This window comes from Actinia tenebrosa, unplaced genomic scaffold (genome assembly GCF_029948245.1).
Source record: "Actinia tenebrosa isolate PJP-AT-01 unplaced genomic scaffold, QUT_ActTen_1.0 PGA_scaffold0__85_contigs__length_37466705, whole genome shotgun sequence".
In the NCBI taxonomy this organism is placed as follows: domain Eukaryota; kingdom Metazoa; phylum Cnidaria; class Anthozoa; order Actiniaria; family Actiniidae; genus Actinia; species Actinia tenebrosa.
The window spans coordinates 10382846-10404344 of NW_028292569.1; the positions used below are offsets into that span (position 1 = coordinate 10382846).

The window sequence follows — 21499 nt, forward strand, 5'->3', positions numbered from 1 at the left end:
TTTCAAAAGTATTTATAGAAGGCTATCAAACAAGTTATTAGTTCACTCACACATCAGTATGTCACGAAAACAAACTTGATCATAAGAAATTTGCTCAAATGATGCATAATTGCTAATTTAAATGGTTCGTAGGAGGCATGTGTAGGGGTATGTGACACTTTGGTCTAATAGTAAGGGGGTATTTCATATGAGTCGGAAAAGTGGCACTTAGTTGCATGAAATCATTGCAATAATTGGAAATATTATATCCTCTCAGTCTTGAATGGTTTTCAGTTGAACTCGGCACTTTCTGATTTGTATGAAATGGTCTCTACTGCGTTTGTGATGCTATACTGCAATTATTATAGCAGTTATATGACACTCTTCTCTTAAATGCACAGCAGTGCAGTGAGAACGGTTGATGAACATTAGCATTCAAGGACCAGGGATTAAAGTAAATGTATTAATTATCGGTATTTATACATTATTAATAACTCTCTAAATTAAAAAGTAGCATAACATTTAATGGAAAAATGCAAAATCAAGAATACTTCAGCAGAATATGATAATAAATCAGCATTTTATTGAAAAAAAAAATATTATGTTACAAAAATTTGAACAAAATCTCCTAGTAATAAATTATTTCAAACAATGTTCAAGTTGGTCTCATGTCTAATGTTATGTTTGTCTCAAATATCATTCTGTGGTATTATACCTACACTTTACAGCAAAATATCTATAATATAATTAGATACTAATTACTACACTTCTTTGATTTTGCTGTTCTGTCTCAGCTTCTAGAGTTTTTGTACAGGAATTCTTATTCATCTATTATAATAATTTACATATTGTTATTATTGAAATCAATACCATCCTGAAGCTAATCAAGTGTGTATGACTAAGGTTCACACCCTTTAATATAAAGGATAATTATGACCACTAAAGCATGGATGCCATGCAAGGACACATGATTCCAATGAGTTTCTTCAAAACTTTTTGAAAGTAAATATCGTAAAAAATGGCTTGGGAGTAAACAAGCACGAAATGTGCTGACCCATCCACCCACTCAGAGTGGAGGGAGTTATAAACGTTTTTAGCAAGAGGTATAAAATCTGTGAAACAAATAAATTGCCTTTCCTGAATTCAAATGACTATGCAACAATGGCCCCAAGTACAGGTTTGAATTAACTGATAAAATTCAGTAAATGTATGAACACATCAAGTCTAACCTTATCTTGGAATCACTGTTTCATCACAGGTCACGGAAGCGAATACAGGAAAGGTCTAGATTCTCGTTCACAAAAAGGAAAAACTAACATTAATGTTTTGGTAAAAAATGCAACCTATGAAAAATAACTTCTATAGCCAAATAACTAAATCAGTCAGAGATACGTATAAATACTGATTTACAAAATTCACACGACTGTATTGATATATATGAAGAATTGTTAATTTATAAAACGTTCTAAAAAAAATTCTGTACATCATGATTGATAAATCCAATATTATTCAGACATTCCTTTTGGAGCTAATGTTGAACCTAGTAGTAGGTAGATACTGTATTCTTAATTAGTTTTTCTTGATATAAATATAATTTGTATATGACATTCAATGCCCATAGTGTATATATCCTAACTAGCTATGCAGAAAATATTCTTGTATGATATGCATTTATTGTTTCCAGGTTGATGTACTCTTTAACTGTTGAAGGGAAAAAATCATGAAAAATTATTATCCTTCTTTTGCATTAACTCCATAAAATATCATTATTCCCACCCTAGTTTCAGAAAATGCGGAGGGGATTGGAATTGCCAAGGGATGGAAATTCAATGTGTCGGAGGAGAGTATATTCAAAAGCTTGTGTAGTTCCAGAGAATGTAGAGGAGGATTGGAATTTCTAAGAGGTGGAGAGGGTCTCAGGAGGGTATTAAGTTCTTAAAATGTCCATAGAAGGGAATTAAAGATTCCATTACATAATTTTGAAGTTACTACTTGATTGTAAGTTTATACTGTGTTTTGTGCCATTTAGGCGCGAGAAGGATTAGTACATGCAGGTAGGTTTGTGTTTGGTAAATATTATAAGCCTATTACCATACCTTATATCTACTAGACTCATGCCTGCTTTCTCTTCCTGAAGCTTCTTGAAGATTTCCCAGTAGCAGCTTTGTAACATGATGCAAACCTCGCCCACTGGCTGTTTGTATTGGTGTGTTGCCAGAGAATGATCCAGCATTGACATTAGCTCCAGAATTCATTAATAATTGAATGACTGGTAGTAATTCTAACTCTACCGCATAGTGCAGAGGTGTGCGTCCACCCTTGCCATCCTGTAACATATCAAATAAATACCGTCAGATCAGGTTTGCAATCATTTTGAGCATCAAAATTTGAAGAAATGGTGGCCATGTTGGTTGATAGACAGGGTAAAATAAATTAATGAATGAGAAATATGTTTCATTCAGCACCACCATTATGGCTATGACAAACAAAGAATATAATGAGTACGGCCCACCCTTCTGCAATAACAGAAAGAGGCTAATACTTCATGTTTAACTTGTTCCTTAAGAACTGAAGCATAAGACTTTTGAAAACCAAAGCAATGTGAACATCAATGCATTAATTTCTTTAGAGCTGATATACATGAAGTAGCAACCTTAATCTTGCCATAAGCTTTATAGACTATAGTTATTACCTTGCAATCAACATTTGCTCCATATGCTACAAGGAATTTAATCACTTCTGGACTGTTCGATATAACTGCCTCATGCAATGGTGTAAATCCATTAAAGTTCTTCAACTCCAGATTAATAGCCATGTGTGAGTTGACCAACTCCATTAGGCACTCTACGCTTGAGCGCTGACAAGCAAGATGGATTGCTGTCTGCCCATTTCTATCAGGCATGTTGATATCAACACCAGCGGCAATAAGAAACCTGATTACAAGTGGCTGATTCGTTATGACTGCAAGGTGCAGAGGAGTCTGGGTAAAGAATAATGATATCAAAGTTTAGAGGGGTGTGGTACACAATAATGGATATTAATTAAATTTAGTAAGAAAAAATACATTAATATCAATAAAATAAAGGATTCTATTGATAGAAACAAATAGCTAGGGCACTTTTAGTTTATACACTTAAATGGATTCCATGTCAAATTTTACTCGTTACTTTTGGTGATGTTGATGATGATGATGATTATAAATGATGATGGTGATGATAATATTGGTTCAGAGTATTGCCAGAACCCATTTGAATGGTGTTCTATAGAATATTTTCTATAACATGAAATCAGCTAAACAAATAAAACATATTGCTTCTTACTTGTTTCATTTTATTGTAAATGTCCAATGAAATGCCAGATGTTGATGCAATATGAATGAGATACTGAACTAGAGGCACCTGACCCTGTGCGATGGCAATGTGTAATGGCCTGCAATATAATGATAGTTACTATTTACTATTTATGTACACTAATTGTAAATGATATTTTCTCATCAAAATATTGTAGCATAATTTATCCATATCCCCTGCCCCCACCCTCTGAAGGAATTTGGATTTTCCAAGGGGTGGGGGGAATTAAGGGGTCAGAGAAAGAACGAAATTACAGAGTTCGTATGAGAGAATATTGGAATTTAAAAAAAAGTCCTCTGTGGGGGAGTATGGATAATTTCTGGAACTACACACTAACATTAATTGTTATAACATTTTGATCATTATCATTATCATCATTGTTATCAAGGCTACCAGCACTACCACCATCAACATGTATCATCACCATCATATCATATCATCATCATCATCATCAACATCATCATTATCATCATCATCATCATTATTATTATGCTGCTTACGTGTCTCCGTCATCATCTTGTAGAGTAGCCAAATGTCCTTGCGAAGCAGTCAGAAGACTCAGTGTGGCTACATTATCACCCAGTAGTCTTGGTTCAGAGGTAACAGGTGTTCGTCTCATTGATAGAGTATCTTTAACGAAATATAAGATTTCTCGTTAAAGTGCATAAAAGCCCGGTAGACAATAATAGCAATTTCATGCCTTTGGGCTTCCTGTGTCAAAAGGGGGTTCCCCTAGTTCGGTTTACTACCGGTCATCGCTCCTACGCATTTAGGGATTTTACCTTTTTCATTCCTTATAAACTTTCCTTTAAAACTTTCTTTCCAAAACGTGTCTTCGATACGATAGTAGAAAGAAAAGAAAAACAACGTGAACGAAATTTACTTCGAAAGTAAAAGTTATGAAATTACTTATGAATGTATCCTAAAATGGCTTTTATTCCGCTCTGAGTTGACAAGCCCAGCTTGTAAACTTTATCTCCTTTTTTAGCCAAATAAATCGTTCCATGTTGCACTAGAACAATTTTTGATATAATAGATCGATTATGAACGACTGGAAATTTTTGTGATTTGCTAAAGGTGTAGTTTTTGGTATTTGGTTACTTACTGTCTTGCTGGGGTAAACTGTTAGGCGAATAGATACGAATCTGCTTTGACTGCGGCTCCAAATGATTGTCTTCGTAAATCTTATGCTTTCTAAAATTCACCTTTTCCAATTCCCTGCTTGCCTTAGATAAAGAAATATCAGGTTTTTCTGTCTTTATAACCGAGTCTCTTCGTTCTATTATCGTAGAATCAACTCCACTAGAGTGTACGAGTACTCCTTCTGAGCTTGGTCGTTTTTGCAAATTTCCACTTATTATTCCTTGTGAGTTCTCAATGTGGTTTCTTGTATCTCTTGTCATGGGAAAAACTCGAGCAGTAAGCTTTTTCCTAATGCTCTCCTTCAAGCTTCTCCTTTCTTCACTAAAGCCGGAAGTTGATAGCTCTTCTAGCTGTTTTGGATTGAGCGTAAGATATGGCTCCTTGTCACTCAGTGACTTACAAACGTCTCCTTCACTACTAGAGTTCACCATTGTTATATACTCCTATCTTATTCAATCCCGAAATATCCGTATACTTTTAGCCTGGTTCTGCAACGCACTTTTACTCCCTGTATTTCTAATATACCTCATTAGCATAAGAGGAACTATCACGTATGAACTATTTTTAGCACTAAGGAGAGCTCGACCAATCAGATTAGAGTAATTCGTAAAAAGGGACTTTCCCATCCGTGATATTATTAATTTCGTCATTTTGAAAAACTTATCCCGTGATTCCCCCGGATAGAGTAAATATAGGAAACAGTTACGATTTAGGCTGGATTCATTGACTTAAACGTCAAAGCTGAAAATTAATAAAACGGGTGGTAATGCTTTAAGATATGTTAAAACGCCTGGTGTAAGGAGGATGTATTTATTCTTTTAGCGTATATTCTGAGAAATATTTCTATGTTTAGTAATAAATACGAGTAATTTTAAAAGTTATGAAAAAGTATTTTACCGTCCTATGCGAAAAAAAAAGTTTTCACTGAAATTGAATCGAAAGTAGAACATAAACATATATAAATAAACAAACGATGAATACAATTTTAACGATGAAAAAAGGAAAAAAATATAAATCCAAACTAAGAGGATGAAAATATTAATGGAATTTTACATTTCCCCCCTTTTATCTCAAAGGAACAACGTAAACGTAAACATCACCCGTGTAATAGGAAGATAAATAACCAGATTGTATTGCCAGCAAGTGTTTTATTTTAGATTACCTTGTATATGACTTTAAACTGGAATACTTCCTTCCCAATTCAACTTCACATTTTCATTTTCTCCTTGAAAATTTTTTGTCTTGGTAAAATGTAATCTTGTTTACTAAACATGAATGAGATTGTGGCTTTTTATTTCTTTATTTTATCAACTTTGTATATTTCCATGCCCTGCTTTATTTCCTGATGCAGCTGTTGTACATCTCTGACAGGTCATTTGAGTAGGTGCAACTGAACTACAACTTTATCTATTTACATTTCTTCAATTTGTTTCTCTTTTATTTTTGACTAACAGTCAATATTGATGTTTACTTCCATGTCTTTGCATCCTTAACGCCTCCACGTATTTCCCCCTCCCTCATTCCTTTCATTTTGGCTCCCTCCCCACTCTTTTGATCGTGTTTTTGTCAAATATTCCTTTCATTTTCTTTCATTTCCGCTCTTCCTATTTTCAGTAATTTTACTACGATCTTACCACAGGGAGCCAAACTTCGCATTTGTAAATATATTTAAAAAAGTAATACAAAAAAGATTCTGTAAATATTCATATCTTTTAAAGAACCCTAGAATATTAGTATGAATCAGTTTTTTCAAAGGAAGTTTTGCTCTTTTCTTCAATTTTAAGAATATTTATGAAAACTTATACAATGGGTTTCTTGTAATTGTGGTGATATTTTACTTCCTCGTTTTTTAGATGGTTGGCCCAGTCTCTCTCTTTAGAACTCATTTCTGTTTTCTTGTTTCTATGACGACCACACGGTTTCATGCAAATCCACGTGACGTCACTTAGTTATGGCGGCCGCAACAGCTTATGCTAGGATAAGCAAACTGTCCGAGATTGTCGTCTTTTTACTACGCTAATACTTAATAATTCTCCAGCCTAATGGAATTAGCACGTAGTCCAATCATTCACCAATGAATCTGACTATGTATGGATCTCATTCTAGAGGGAATCCGCCTTCATACGAGAACAGAACGACAGGAGTAAGTGGTTCTTCCAGCAGAACGACAAGAAACTACGCCATGGGAACCAGTGGTTCAACCAGCTCTGTATTTCAAAGATCTCTTAATTCAACAACATATGGCTCTTCCTACAGGTCGCCTAGCGTTTCGAGGTCTAGAATACTTCCTAAAGGTCCAGGGCCTCTGCCAGACAAGTTTAACTTCAACCGACACGCGAGTACTACTAATGGCGACGTTCGGTATGTTTCGCAGTTTGGAAAATCCGACGACAGATATTCCAAAACTACAGCTTATTCCCCTGTTAAAACCAGCTCATACCAAAAGAGTACAGTCGAAAGGAAGACGTCTAATGATTCTGGTTATGGTAGTTCTTCTAGTTTTAAAAACCGTCACGATTCTTCACCGAGTAGTTCAACATTAGCAACATGTCGAAAATTATCCAAGTCTCATTCCAGTTTGGATCCGTCCTCTCTTAGTGAACTCTCCATAAAAGACAACCCATCGACTTCTAAAACCTCTTACATCTCTAAACCTATTCCTTCTAGTACTACAAGAACAGATTATAGAACTAACACTTTAGAAAATATCACAAACTTGGACGAGAATCATAACATTTATCATCATTCGCGTTACTCCGACGATTCTGATCTTTCAAAACGGAGTACAAATCATTTTTCTTCAACTTCTACCAAATCTTCCAGCCCAAATAGTATTGTAAATACTTCTCCAAGTTTTAAAAATCGGAGCGTCATCCTAGACTACAACGAGAATCGCAAAGAAATGATTTCAGCAACTCCAACATCACTACGAAGAAATTCTAAAAGTTCGACATCAAGTTCTTCGCCTTCGACGGTGAGTTTTTTATCCTTTATTCTTTAATATTTTTTAGTTTAAGTTAATGGCTTAATTGCGGTTAATAGAGGATGTTGAATTTAGCAATTGGTTGACATTAATTAAGTGCTAAAATTACAAAGCTGTCTTGAAAACAATCCAGTCTAAAGTGATTTAGAATTGTTACAGTTTCATACACGCGACAACAAGTTTTTTTCATTCCTTTTTTCTTCCATCCCAAAATACTAAAATATAATGAACCTAAGTCATATATTTAAATTCCAAAACATTTTAAAAGGTTTATGTACGTTTTTTGCTTTCATCTTTATTGTATTATTTTGTATACAAAGGTGCAAATTAAATTTCAAACCAGCTGTTGTCTCAAAAAACGTGCATAAAAAATATGAATATATAAATATACACATTTTATATTTGTATTCCTTTTGTAATAGATTAAGACAAGGAAAAATATTCACTCAAGTTATTTGTTAAATTTAGAATATAAAAAACTGATAATATAAAAAACTATAAAATAACTTATTTTTCTCATCAAATGTTATAATAAAGGATTGCACCATCACTTGATGGCAACCATGACAGGAGTCAGGCCAGGAACAATTAAACCTGGTCTAATCCGTGATGTGCATAAGAAAGCATTTAGTTTTTAGAAAAAAGACTCCTGTTGTGCTTTATGTCATGCTTGCCAACATGTGATGGAGCAAATCCTCCTTATTTTATAAAGTGTTTTTATGTGTTTTTTTTTTTTTATATTCTGCTTTTAGCTTTTTTTTGGTTGAAAGTGTTCTAGAATATCCAACTTTTAATATAACATTATAGTTATTAGATATATTCATGTACCTGTCACTGGCTAACTGGTGGCAAGGCTTTTTTAACTCAGTTTGCCATAACAACCATTATGTATAATTGTTCCATTTCTCTCTTATCCGTTTACATGTTCACCACCTAACACAAACAATGCTTTTTGAATTGCTGACACTATAAATGTATATGGGGGATGTGTAGCTCCTATAATCAAATGTGTAAAAATTTGGAAAGTATTCCAACCTCGGCAAGATATATCTACAGGGCATTATTAAATGTTTATTTTTGGTTAATATCAACATTAAGTGTAAGTATTATGCATATTTTAGAAGGTTGTATTGCCTGAAATATAGAATACTGTAACTTATTTTAAATGCATTAAATATAAACTACTCATAGGATTGTGTAACATGTGACTTGATTTCTGATGAAGTCCTTATTACTTTAAGGACAAAAACTTCACTTGGTTTTGAAAATTTCAATTTTACTTATATAGCATTACTATTAGGAATGAAGCGTTGAAAGTTTTATGGTAACATATTTGAATAATAGCATTATTTAATTCCTAGCATAAATCCTTTTGTCAAAGGTTAATGTCTTTCTGCATAAACCAGAAGAATTTTAAGAGACTGTCAATACAGCCAGAAATATTTCATTTTTAGGTTCCCTGTTGCTTAGGGTTACCCTCAATTCTGTGTAGAATATTCATGTGTTCCAGTGAAGTTTCATGGAATTTCAGAGTGTTTGTATTGTTGAAGTTGTGCATTCTTTACTTTACCATTGGTATTTATTGAAACTTTAATGCTGAAATGAGGCTATAACTGAGTAAGCAACTTTGTAATCAAGGAACACAGCTGCAGTTTATTGTCTGAATTCGAAAATGGTAATTATTGGAAATTGAATCTAGCTTGTCTTATTAGAGTATATTTTTATACTTTTTGCTTGGTTAAAACTATTATAATAATTAATGCAGGTGCAATAATGGAAAGTTTTCAGTATCAAACCAACCACAAAACAATCTTTTCATTATTATGTGAAGTATCTGTAAGCCCACCTTAGTATTGTACCAACAAAATAAGGAATCCAGTAATGAAATCCACTAACACAACAGTACATATATAATAAATTAGAAGTTATTCCACTGTGTTAATTCCATCAGTATCATTACGTTAATAAATGTTTATGTCAATTCTTTATTTTAATAGCCAAATGGTCGAGGATGTTTGGATGGGTTGATTGGACTTCGAAATCTTGGAAACACAGTAAGAATAACAAGATAATATTTATGACTTAATTACTGCTATTAATTCATAAACATGCAAAGTTAATAGTTGTGTGCTGCATGCTAAAATTATTTTTTTGCTGCCGTCAATAAGACTACAGTAAGCAGTCCATACCTGTATTTTTCACTGCTGACATTAAGAGACCAAATTCCAATGGGCAAATCACAACTATAGAAGGAAGTAATAGTTTTGATCATTGTAAAAACTAATCACAGATAATTTTATAAACCTTTATTAAGGATTTAATAGCAGTTTAACATAAATCTTTTTCTTTCACTTTGTTTTGCAGTGCTTTATGAACTCCATTCTTCAGTGTCTAAGTCAGTCAATGGTGCTTACAGAATATATGTTAAAAGGGTCTTATACAAAACAAATCAATAGTAGAAGCAGTATGAAGGGCAAACTGGTACAAGGTAAAGAAAAAAAGGTTACTAATAGATATGAGAAGCTATTTCAATATTACTCAGTATACAGTACTGTGTATGTGCTTTAAGTAAGTACCATACATGTAGGTTTCCCACTTGTACAGTTAACTATTCTTTTGGGCAAACCATGTTAGCCAATGTTACCATATGCCATGTTGTTTCTGTAACTATGTGCTGAGCACAATCCTGAGTGATATCACACATTTTAAGCCCTGTTTTTATATAAATCATATTAACAGAATTTTACTTACTGTAGTATAACTTCTGTTTCAGCTTATGCAGAACTTATCAAATCCATGTGGAAACCATCTCACTCTGAGACAGCCATTTCTCCTCACTCGTTCAAGACACAGATCCAAAGATTTGCTCCTCGTTTTGTTGGATACAAGTAGGTCACAGAAAGTACACGTACCATTGATTAATAATAACTGCCCAAAACAGTCTTGTTTGTTACTCTCCTTCCTCTCAACAGCATTATTAAAGCCACCCATGAATAAAACCCCTGAGTTGCTATAATTTGTCATGACTGTTTCGTTTTGTTTCCAGCCAACAGGATGCCCAGGAATTCTTAAGGTTTCTATTAGAGGGTCTCCATGACGACCTGAACTCAGTTCATGACAAACCAAAGTACAAGATCTGTGAATTCAATGACTTGCTAAGGTATTTTAGGTATTAATACTAATTAAAAAATACATATTAAACAGGGTAAGAAATAAATCCGACCTTAGTAAATAGTTTCGCCCTGTAGGTAAGATAAGTTACGATGAGTGCTCTTGGACCGATTGCACTCATCATAAGTGCCAGCTATTGTAACGCACTTATGGTAACCTGTTTTGGAGAGATCAAATTTCGCTTGCACTGACTGTGAGTGCAAAGGCACATAACTAGGTTATGGTTAGTGCATTTCAGAACCATTTCCACTTACCATACGTGCTTTTTTAATAAAATTCGCTTGACTCCCTCATTAGCACAACTTTGGAATTAGAATAGTTAATTTAATACTTAGAAAATACAAACTTCGGATGACGGGATCCTATATTACTTTTATAATAGCGCATTTAACACATTTGAGATCGGTCCACGAGCAAAGTTTAACTCGGATAAACGAGCAAATACATTTTGGCAAATACATTTCAAATAAATGATCGTTCAACCTAGATTATTTGAGAAAACTTTGACGTCTTCTTTACCTGCGAAATAATAATGAGCAACTGTCAGTGAAAATCCGTAGTGTCAAAACAAATCCGTCAAGCGTAAAAACCGGCAATATAAGCATGTTCTACTTAAAGTACGGGCCATTAGCACATTCTGCGCAAAAAATCCCTTTAGATGCCACTTACGCATTTTCTGCTAAAAGCCTGTCAAAGACGCATAATTTGAGTAGAATTTGTATATCAGGTAATTTTAGACGTTAGAGATGACAAACATGAGAAGTGTTCTGGTAACCTTGATAACCCTGCTTTATAATAATAATCACTAGGCGGGAAAAAAACTAACTCAATGCGAAGGAAATTAACATAGTCTTCGAACGGGCGCAACCTGAGAATTTTCTATTTGCCTTTTAAAAGGCTTCTCCAAGTTATGAACGCTTCAAAAATACTCGTACGGTATCTAGTCCCTTACTTTACTTTCTTTAATAAGTATAAAAGCTACCGGCATTTCCGTGCGCCATTAGTATTTTATCTTGTTTCCTTATTTCCTCCTCCATCTCACGCAATGTCGAACTTTCACGCCATTTGGAGCAACAACAAAAATCAATTCAATCATAAGATTAAAACACCAGCATATTTTGTATCAATAATCTTTCCTTGCAAGATTTTTTTAGCAAGAAAGCAAAAGCTAGCTGTAGGTGATCCATTGTCACGTAGTATATGGTTCTTGGCGCGACAGTGAGTTGCGGTGAAATTTGATCACGGACCGGATCATGTTAATTAGCTATGTATCGCTAACGCTAACGTGCAAATGTTTCATAATATATCGTCGTAATAGTACATATTTATTTGTGGTTAGTTTATTTTACGTCGACAACTGACTGAAAAGAAACTATACAGTAACTATGCTTTTAGCTAAATTAACGCTTTTGAAGATGGTCAACAACGATAATAATTTCAAAGCATTTTCCGCCGAAATGGCCGAGGAAAAAACCAACAGAAGCTGCTTTATTTGCAAATGCCATGAGGGCCAGAGATGGTTTCGACCTCTTTTTATAAACTAACTATCAGGTATGGCTTGAGCGAGGACCAGCGAAGCGTACTTGCAATGAGACCATACAAAATCAAACATATGAAGTCCTCTGAAACGGTTTGCCATTATATCTTTTGTTATTTACAAGTGCGTTTACAACTAGCCTTTAACTGTTTTTTTAATACTGGGACTTTCCATGTTGCTTTGTGATCCTAAAAGGAAAAGCAAAGAGAAGCAAAGCAAAGATACCAAAGATCATGCTGTCAGTCCTGACAGCCGCTTGACATTCCGCCTTAATGCTGTCAGTGGTGCTAATGTGATCGGTTTCCTGTTACCGTGTGTTGTAAACACAAAACTGATTTACGAGGAGTTCAGAGTTCACTGTTGTGGATTTTTCGATTAAGAATTGTTTCCTCAACACTAAAGCAGTTCGGTTACTTTCACGGGAAAATCTGGAATTAAGTCTTTCCGACGAAAGCTATTGATTTTTTGTCGCCAAAATGAGTGACTGATTTAAGGATGAAACCAAAAAAAATTACTAGTAATGTTACCAAGTTATCAATTGGAGACGAATTCAAGCAATCATGAAAAAAAAGCAAAGGAAGTCACTTTAACTTATATTTCGTTCCAGCAAGTATGGATCTTTTTAGTTTATAGAAGGAATGTAGAGACTTCAGCGGAACGAGCGACTTGGTGGTAAGTGGAGCTTGTTCTTTTTGCACTTACGATAACCTACACATATCTCTACCCACTTACCGTCAGTGCAACGTGAGAACGTGACCGCCGGTAAGTGCTGAAGACAAAGCAAAATATCTCACAAAGTCTAACAGAGAGTCACCGACCATAAGAATTTCTGACAATCATCAAATTTTTACTCTTATGATTGCTGCCGTGATAATAATGTCCTCCGAAAGTTAAATATCATAATCGTGCAAGTCTTATTTAATATCGTTATTTCCCAGGTAAACAAGACGTCAAAGTTTATGTTGAACGATCATTTATTTGAAAATGTATTGGCCAAAATATATTTACTTGTTTATCCGAGTTAAACTTTGCTCGTGGACCGATCTCAAATGTGTTAAATGCGCTATTATAAAAGTAATATAGGATCCCGTCATCCAAAGTTGTGCTAATGAGGGAGTCAAGCGAATTTTATTAAAAAAGCACATATGGTAAGTGGAAATGGTTCTGAAATGCACTAACCATAACCTAGTTATGTGCCTTTGCACTCACGGTCAGTGCAAGCGAAATTTGAACTCTCCAAAACAGGTTACCATCAGTGCGTTACAATAGCTGGCACTTATGATGAGTGCAATCGGTCCAAGAGCACTCATCGTAACTTATCTTACCTACAGGGCGAAACTATTTACTAAGGTCGGATTTATTTCTTACCCTGTTATTAATACAATTATACCAAGATTATGAAATATACTAGGATGCCACTGTAATTTGTGCCACCATGAACTATATTAGGAGTATTTATGCCAGACAAACATAAATATTAAAACAATATTTATTGATATTTACGGAGGGAGAAAACAGGAAAAAACCCTCGTGGCAAGGAAGAGAACAACACATCAAACAAACTCAACTCACATATGATCCAATCTGAGCCTGGGCTCATGCAAACCTGGACCATAGCGGTGAGAGCTGAGCAGTAAGCCACTACGCCACCCACAAACATGTGATGGCCAGATGTTGTTCTCTGCCACAAAATTTTTACCTAGACTTTTTTTGGAATAGCTGTTTATGGAAGAAAATTCACGAAGCATTCTGGCAGTAGTTGGAATTAAGTGATGTCATGATGCAAATGACCCATTAGGAAGAAGTTTTTATATAGTGATTTGTGGGGTATTGCTGTGGATTTTGATGTACACTCGTGACTATATTTAGTGATATTGTAATACTTTTGTAGTGACACTGAAAAGGCTGACAAGTCCTGGAAACAGTACCTTGCAAGAGATAATAGCAAAATAACAGGTGAAGTCTACAATACATTTCTCAATTGTATCCAACCTTGAAACAACCTCTGGCCTAATCTAAGTCAGGGCATGGTCAGCTCACAGATCAAAGTAACTCTGAAACAACCTCTGGGCTGATCAAAGTCAGGGCATGGTCAACTCACAGATCAAACCCTGGAGTCTCCAGGGGCTGATCTAATATACAGGGCACAGCTAACTCACAGATTAAACCCTCAAAACAACCTTTTGACTGATCAAAGTGGGTTTCGTGGAAGAAAGAAATTCTAGAAACCCTTGAGTCCTGGAAAAAACCATCAAAAATATGTCTTAATAAATAATTAGATAGTTTATATTGATCTTTAAAAATACTTCCCCTGTATGTCACCATAGCAGGTTTTCATTTTAAGCAGTCACATTATTGGGCAAGAACAACAATTAAATTTGAAAATATAAATGGTGAAAATTTTGCCCTGTGTTCTAAAATATTTTGTCTCCTTTGCAACAGACTTGTTCGTAGGACAGCTCAAGAGCACCCTTAAGTGCACAGAATGTGGTCACAAGTCTGTAACGTTTGATCCTTTCTGGGATCTTTCTCTTCCTATCCCATGGGTAAGTTCACTAGTTTTAAGGTGCATTAGTCAAACAGCAGTTTTAGAATTAATAAATAAAAACATGATGCAAAAACATTTACTTTGCATTAATTTTATGAGTAATTCTGTTCTATTTTTTATTTTTAGAAATCTAGTTCGTCATACAGTTCTTATGAGAGTAAAAGCATAAGTATACAAAACTGCATGGAACTGTTTGCTAAGGAAGAAGTATTGGATGGCGATGAGCGACCGGTATGTATATTGCATCACCTTGTCGGTGCCGTGATTGCTTGAGCTTCAATTCTGTTGTGTGAGATGTCATGGCTTCATGCCCTAGCACCAACACTCATGGTCTCAAAATGTCTATAAGCAGAACATCATAGCTACCTTTTACAGTGCAACTACTCCAACCAAAGCCACCTCAACAAATTTTCTACAAATTATTCAATAGTGTTTGAGTATTTAGACAAGCGACAGCACGTTTATATTTGACAACAAAAGTGCCGGCAGTCTTCTCAGCCGTGTAAACCCATAGGACATTTGTCCAATTTGTAGCAATTCAGATTCCTACTTTCGATTGGCTAATTTGTAGAAAATTTGTTGAGGTGGCTTAGGTTGAAGTAGTCGTGCTGTAAAACTCTAAAAATATATCTGCAAATTGTTAGATATTAACTGTGGCGTGGAGGAATAGTTACTTAAGATGGCACTCTTGTCACTTTTAGCAAATGTTAAAAATAGATAATTATATAGAGCAACTATCAAGTATATGGTGTAGTCTGAAGATTTAAAGTTGATTTATTAATATTTATTGCTTTAAAATGAAGTTTTGTTTACTTTTAGACGTGTGAAAAATGCAAGAAAAAAAGAAAGTCAACCAAGAAATTCACAATTCAAAGATTTCCTCAAATCCTAGTTCTTCGTATCCTTTAAATCAATCATTAAAACTCCTTTTCAAATACCGGCTGTATATATATATATATTATGATCTGCAAATATTCTTTGCTATTGCCATCAAGTGTCTGCATGTTGTTACAATTTGTTGACTTCATCTGCCTTAACCAGTGTTAGATCTCAAACGCTTTTCAGGATTTGGTTTTCGGTCCAAGTTACAAACCAATGTCGATTTTCCAACAGACACAAAACTGGATCTCAAAGAGTTTGCATCAGACAATACTGGTAAGTAGTCCAGTTTACTGGCTATACAGTCAATGATGTACATCTGCACTTGAAACAAGATCACAGTTCATTCTTGTCAATATTTTCAATATTTCAAGCAAATCTGTTGTTAAGCCAATACAGAAAGGAAGGGGAATTTTGTTGGACCATTAGATGATTTGGGGGGGTGAAGGATTTATGTTGCACAACATTTATCTTTTGGTAACAACCCCTCCAAACTGCACAATTTTTTATTCGTAGGTGAAGCGCTTGCTTGATATCTTTTGGGAGGTTTATGCAACCCCCCCTAATTATCTAATGGTCCATCTCTTACTTAACATCCAATAAGTTTCCTAATCTGCAGAAGGGCACAATCCCGAAAGAAATATTTTTTGTATTCCAGATAGTAAAATGGCTCTCTATAGCCTGTATGCTGTGTCTAACCATTCTGGGACTACATATGGTGGTCACTACACTGCTTATTGTAAGCACCCACTGAGCAACGAATGGCACTGCTTTAATGACTCCAGGTAAGGCTAACTATACAAGGTTTGACTGTACAGTGATTCGAAGCACAATTGCATGTGGACTGCTGGTGTACTACTTCTCAATGCTGATATTTTTTTTCCACATTCCCCTGTTTTCCTTTCTCTACAAAAGTGTTTTTAAATCTCCTTCTGCTATATTAGAGTGGTAAACTAATTCATAGTTCGGACTCCCCTTAGTCACCATTGCTATGTCTCACAAGCTCAACAAATTAGCTCGAATATCTCTGATTGCAGAAAATGAATCTTAAATTACTTCCTTGTTTTCATGTCCTAAGAAAAAAAAAGAAAATTGTCTCCACAGTAAATCCTTGTCAGTAGTATTTAAAAAAATATATTGTTAGTTGTTTGTGGGGCAAGATTTTATTATTCCACTGGGAAAACTGCTGCAATGGTGAGTGGTTTGCTATTCTCTGAGTTGGAAACATGAATTGAAATTTAATCAGGATGAGTATTAAATTATTGTCACTCTGTATATAGTTTTTAACAGATCCTGAAAGTCAATCAGAGCAAGGTGCTAGGCAGCTCGAATCTTAAGTTACAAACTATTTATCTAATGATTTTCATTCCCTTCTAGTGTGGACAATATCCCCGCTTCTCGAATAGGAGGTCCACAAGCATACATCCTATTTTACAACAGAATGGATGCCAAGTCCTCATTGTGACAGATAAATCATCACATTAATATTCCCTATAATCAATATACTAGTAAGCCAATTGTTAAATAAATTCAATAATCATATTACATGGCATTAAATACTAATTAACAAAAAGGTTGTAAACAAATGAAACATTTTGAGCAAAATTTGTTTGGATTTTGATTCCTTTTACAAAATTCAAATATTAATATATCAATGAATTCAAATATTTTGATTTCGTACTTTTTTAACTTTCAGCCAGATTGAGAAATTCTTGATAGACAATTTCAATTTTAATGTAATATATACATGTAACTGTCAGATTGTAATTGAATGCTGTTTTCTGAGAAAAATAGCAGTATTTTAAAAATTGAGATGTAAAAAAATCTAGGAAAAAAAGTTTTGTAGAAAGAGTGCCAAGAACTGATACCATGTGCGTTTTTGCATATATTTAATATTATTCTTGTTCATAGAAATTTTTTAAATTTTTTTAAAAAAATTCCCAGCGGTGATATATTATGATGACATTAAAAAATGGTCTATTATAATAATGATAAGAATAAGTAACATGGTTAAGTCTAACATTAAATTTTTACTATTCTATCAAAACACTTTAGAGCAGAAAATTATGTTCAAGTAGAGTGATTTTATTTAGCCCGTGAAAGAAAAATGACTATTTAGTTAGTACTAGTTTATCGAAACTAACTAGAGTGACCACAGTAAATCCGTGAAACTTTAGTAATACTAATTAGCACAATTTCATGCAAATTCCATTGTTTTCTATTGTTTAATTAGTACTATTTTGTACTATTGAGTATTTAGTGTTTCACGGATTAATTGTTTGCACTCTATCGCGTGTTGTACAATAGAGTGACAAGCAGTACTTTCATATTTGAATTTAGTTGCATTTTACTATAATACATACTTTGTAGTTGAGTTGATTTTTTTTCTCAAAATGCGTACTTATGAAATATTTTGGTTTTATTTTGTGTAAATATCTGTAAATTATAAAAGGAGGAATTTTTTTGAAATGAAAATCAAAACTGCTGTATATTTATTGTTTTTTAACTGTTACTTTTATTACTATTGATCTTGAAAAAAAACTTATTTATTGAAATTCAGAATAAAAATTATTTTAATAAGCTGTGGTAATTTAAACTATGGGTGGTGAGGGGTGGTCATGATGAGTGGTGATGGATAGTGATTCTGGATGGTGAAGGGTGATGATGATGGGTGTTGATGATGTGTGCTGGTGATAGATAGTGATGTTTCATGATGATGGGTGGTGGTAATGGATGATTATGATGGGTAGTAAAGGGTGATGATGATGGGTAGTGGACCCTGGTGATGGATGGTGATTGGTGATGATGGGTCACTGTTGATGATGGGTGGCAATGGGTGATGGTGGTGTTGATGATGGGTGGCAATAGGTGGTGATGGAAGGTGATGGTGATGGTGATGATGCGTGGTGATGGATGGTGATGATGGGTGTTGATGATGGAAGGTGATGGTTGGTGATGATGAGTGATAATGGATGGTAGTGATGGATGGTGATGATGGGTGGTGACAGGTGGCAATGATGGGCAGTGATGAGGTGCTGGGCTGTGATGAGGTGATGGGCTGTGATATCATTGCTGGTGATGATGGGTTGTGATGATGGTGGTGATGTGATGATAAAATCAGATTACCTCATCACCCATTGTCAACACTAGTTTACCCACAGTTTGCCCAGACTCCAAGTCCCGATGAGCCTGTGCCACCCCCTGTAGAGGATAATTACTCACCCTACCCACCCTAAGAACTCCTTTGTCCACCCACCCCAGTAACTGTGTCATTGCTTCTTCCAATATATCCAATCGATCAAACATGAAACTGAGGATGAATGCCATTACACTTCTGTTTTTGGTTGTCATCTGTTATGGAAATAAAAACAGTTTTAAATTATATACAAAGGAAAATATAAAAATAAGATTGCTTACCTCAAGTGGATTGAAACTTGGTGTACGGAGATAATTCCAAGCCATTTGGAGCCAGTTAAATATCCCAAGACCACCAGAACCGCTAGCACTTGAATGAGGTAACATGGTGTGAAATCCTGATGAGATAGATTTAAAGAAATATATTTATTTATTTTTTTATAGAATAGACCTTTCCCGAATTCTCTTGGACAATCAGGAGACAATGGTTGGAAGTCAAGACTGAACTTGATTCTTTTATTCATCAAGTTCAACCTGGACTTGAAACCATTGTTTCGTGGTCATCCAAGAGAATTCGGGAAAGGTCTTTTGAAGAAAAAGTCATGGGGTTAATATAGAGTGGCATGCCATATCCGATAAACAATTACTAGCTATGATAATGATAAATAGCTGCAACTGCACAACTGTACATCTTTGTTTTGGCTTCACTGATATACATGGTGTGCTCTGATATACATGGTGTATAGCAGCCAGTTTGTTGAGCAAGACAATGGAAATGTTCTAATTTCATGGGAAATAGAATATCTTGTCAGATGCAAAGACATCGTAATGTTCCTGCCCTTCAACATGGCTGCAGTGAAACCACTCTAACCAACATACCATACACTACTAGTCTGCCACCAGGTGCCAGATGATTGTAACTATCCACTAATGTTGCAACTCCATTGGCATCAAATACTGCATGATATCCACTGGGCGAGAGGTCTGTTACCCTAGGCCACAGGTCTTCTTTTGATTTGTCAACCACATGGTCACACCCTAACAATGCAAACTCCCATGTCAATTGTTGTTTTATTGCAGGTTGATACATAATTGTTAACTCAATTTAGCAAATGAGAGATGTGTGGTTTAGTGATCATGTATTACAATTTGCAATAATTACTAGACTCAGCATTACACAGTCATGTGACTGCATGCTGAGTGGATTTGAGGGTTTTTCTCTGACTGGGTTTCCCCCTCTACAAAACCCAAAATATAAATATTATATAGATATATTATATGAAATGAATTTAACTTGATTAATCATAGTGGTGTTTCATAGTTACATCTGTGTGAAACTTAGAAACTTAGATCAGCTCAGAAATTGTTTCAGGGTTGTATTGGTGAGTTAACATGATCATTATATACATACCCTGTCTTAATAGATCAGCACAGAGGTTGTTTCAGGGTTCTGTCTGAGTGATCTGAGCATTATACCCTAAGAAGTTGTCTTAGCAGATGGAGAAACACATCAAAGATTATCTTATTTACTCACCAAGCTGCTTGACTGGTTCCACTTTGTGAGTAGCACCCACCACGCCAACCACCTGACACCCAGCAATCTTTGCAAGCTGTACCAACATACTGCCGACACCTCCTGCGGCAGAATGTACAAGTATCCAAGATCCTGGGCGCGGTCGGGCTAACTCAAACATAGCATACCATGCCGTGAGTGCAACAGTGGGGAAACCAGCAGCTTGGTACTTATCAAGCTTGTCAGGCAAAGGAAAAAGTTGCTGTTTGGGCACCCTGATTCTCTGAGAGTACCCTCCAAATAATGACACACCAAAAACTTGTTGCCCTACTTCAAAATCCTTAACATTGGATCCTTTAGAGATTATCTCTCCACTGAATTCAAATCCAGGCGTGATGGGCCATCCTACATACTTTTTCGCTGATTCATAGAGTCCCCATCGGATACAAACATCTGCGTAGTTAACTCCACTGGCGAAGATCTTGACAACCACGAGATCTTCTTCAGGTATGTTTGACAATGTTATGTTCGCTCCCTCAGTAAAACTACCATCTTTTAAGGTTTTATACTCAAGTTTATCGTAACCACCGGGTGAACCTATTGAGATCATGTTTTAGGACCTATTATTTGCTTTCCAAAACCAGCCGAAAAATATCGAACGAAGACTGGAATCAGGAATCAAATAAGGGAAAAGCGGGGTTCCTGTGGTAGAAAATGATCACACAGGCCGGGACCCCCCTTTGTTCCACTTATTACATTTTGATTTCCAGACTCTCTTTTTATATTTATCTTTCATCTATTCAGTCAGATAATCTTTAATTTTAATAATCTTTAATTTTCAATATTATTTTAATATTAATATTTTTTGTCTGTCTCTATATTCTTTCATTTTCTTTGATTTTTTTTATTCTTCTTTTCAAAACAAAATTATTTCATTTATCTATTTTATTTGTTCTTATTATATCTTTACTATTTATTCCTTTATTTACTCGCTAACACGTACCTTATAGGCCGATCTTTGTTTACGTTTATTCCTCATTAGCATAAAAACAAATTCAAGCTACAAGCAAACCGACTCCTGAAATCGAAAGAGAATATATTACTCTCAAATTTTCAGTAGTTATTAAATAAGACATTCTCTTTCGATTTCTGGAGTCGGTTTGCTTGTAGCTTGAATTTATTTTAATGCTATATGAGGAAAAAACGCAAACAAATAAATATAATAAACTTTGCAGCTTTTTCCCGCGTCAAGTTCATGTCA

The 21499-nt window shown here is 35.0% G+C and overlaps 3 protein-coding genes across 5 annotated transcripts; 1 reads left to right on the top strand and 2 right to left on the bottom strand.

Moving 5' to 3' along the window:
* Positions 1-540: 540 nt before the first annotated feature.
* LOC116304204 (B-cell lymphoma 3 protein) lies at positions 541-10345 on the bottom strand. Of its 2 annotated transcripts, XM_031713898.2 has the most exons (7): positions 10207-10345; positions 9645-9698; positions 3830-3959; positions 3300-3408; positions 2672-2959; positions 2076-2306; positions 541-1680 (listed from the first exon to the last, which is right to left on the bottom strand). In XM_031713898.2, exons 2-7 carry the CDS (start codon positions 9664-9666, stop codon positions 1651-1653), a joined length of 810 nt encoding a protein of 269 aa, XP_031569758.1. In that variant the 5' UTR covers positions 9667-9698; positions 10207-10345; the 3' UTR covers positions 541-1650. The 2 variants fall into 2 exon arrangements, with proteins under 2 accessions (XP_031569758.1, XP_031569757.2); XM_031713897.2 differs by lacking the exons at positions 9645-9698; positions 10207-10345 and adding an exon at positions 4435-5275.
* Positions 6351-18170, top strand: LOC116304203 (ubiquitin carboxyl-terminal hydrolase 2). 2 transcript variants are annotated; one of them, XM_031713895.2, is made up of 12 exons: positions 6351-7446; positions 9453-9509; positions 9820-9943; positions 10229-10343; positions 10502-10615; positions 14055-14119; positions 14606-14709; positions 14838-14942; positions 15531-15609; positions 15759-15866; positions 16249-16375; positions 16968-18170. In XM_031713895.2, exons 1-12 carry the CDS (start codon positions 6547-6549, stop codon positions 17053-17055), a joined length of 1986 nt encoding a protein of 661 aa, XP_031569755.2. In that variant the 5' UTR covers positions 6351-6546; the 3' UTR covers positions 17056-18170. The 2 variants fall into 2 exon arrangements, with proteins under 2 accessions (XP_031569755.2, XP_031569756.2); XM_031713896.2 differs by lacking the exon at positions 6351-7446 and adding an exon at positions 8943-9130.
* On the bottom strand, positions 18082-20908 carry LOC116304206 (NADPH-dependent quinone oxidoreductase VAT1). The gene is made up of 4 exons (XM_031713899.2): positions 20260-20908; positions 19605-19763; positions 19008-19123; positions 18082-18941 (listed from the first exon to the last, which is right to left on the bottom strand). The coding sequence occupies exons 1-4, from the start codon at positions 20846-20848 to the stop codon at positions 18708-18710; spliced, it is 1098 nt and encodes a 365-aa protein (XP_031569759.2). The 5' UTR covers positions 20849-20908; the 3' UTR covers positions 18082-18707.
* Between the last annotated feature and the right edge of the window lie 591 nt (positions 20909-21499).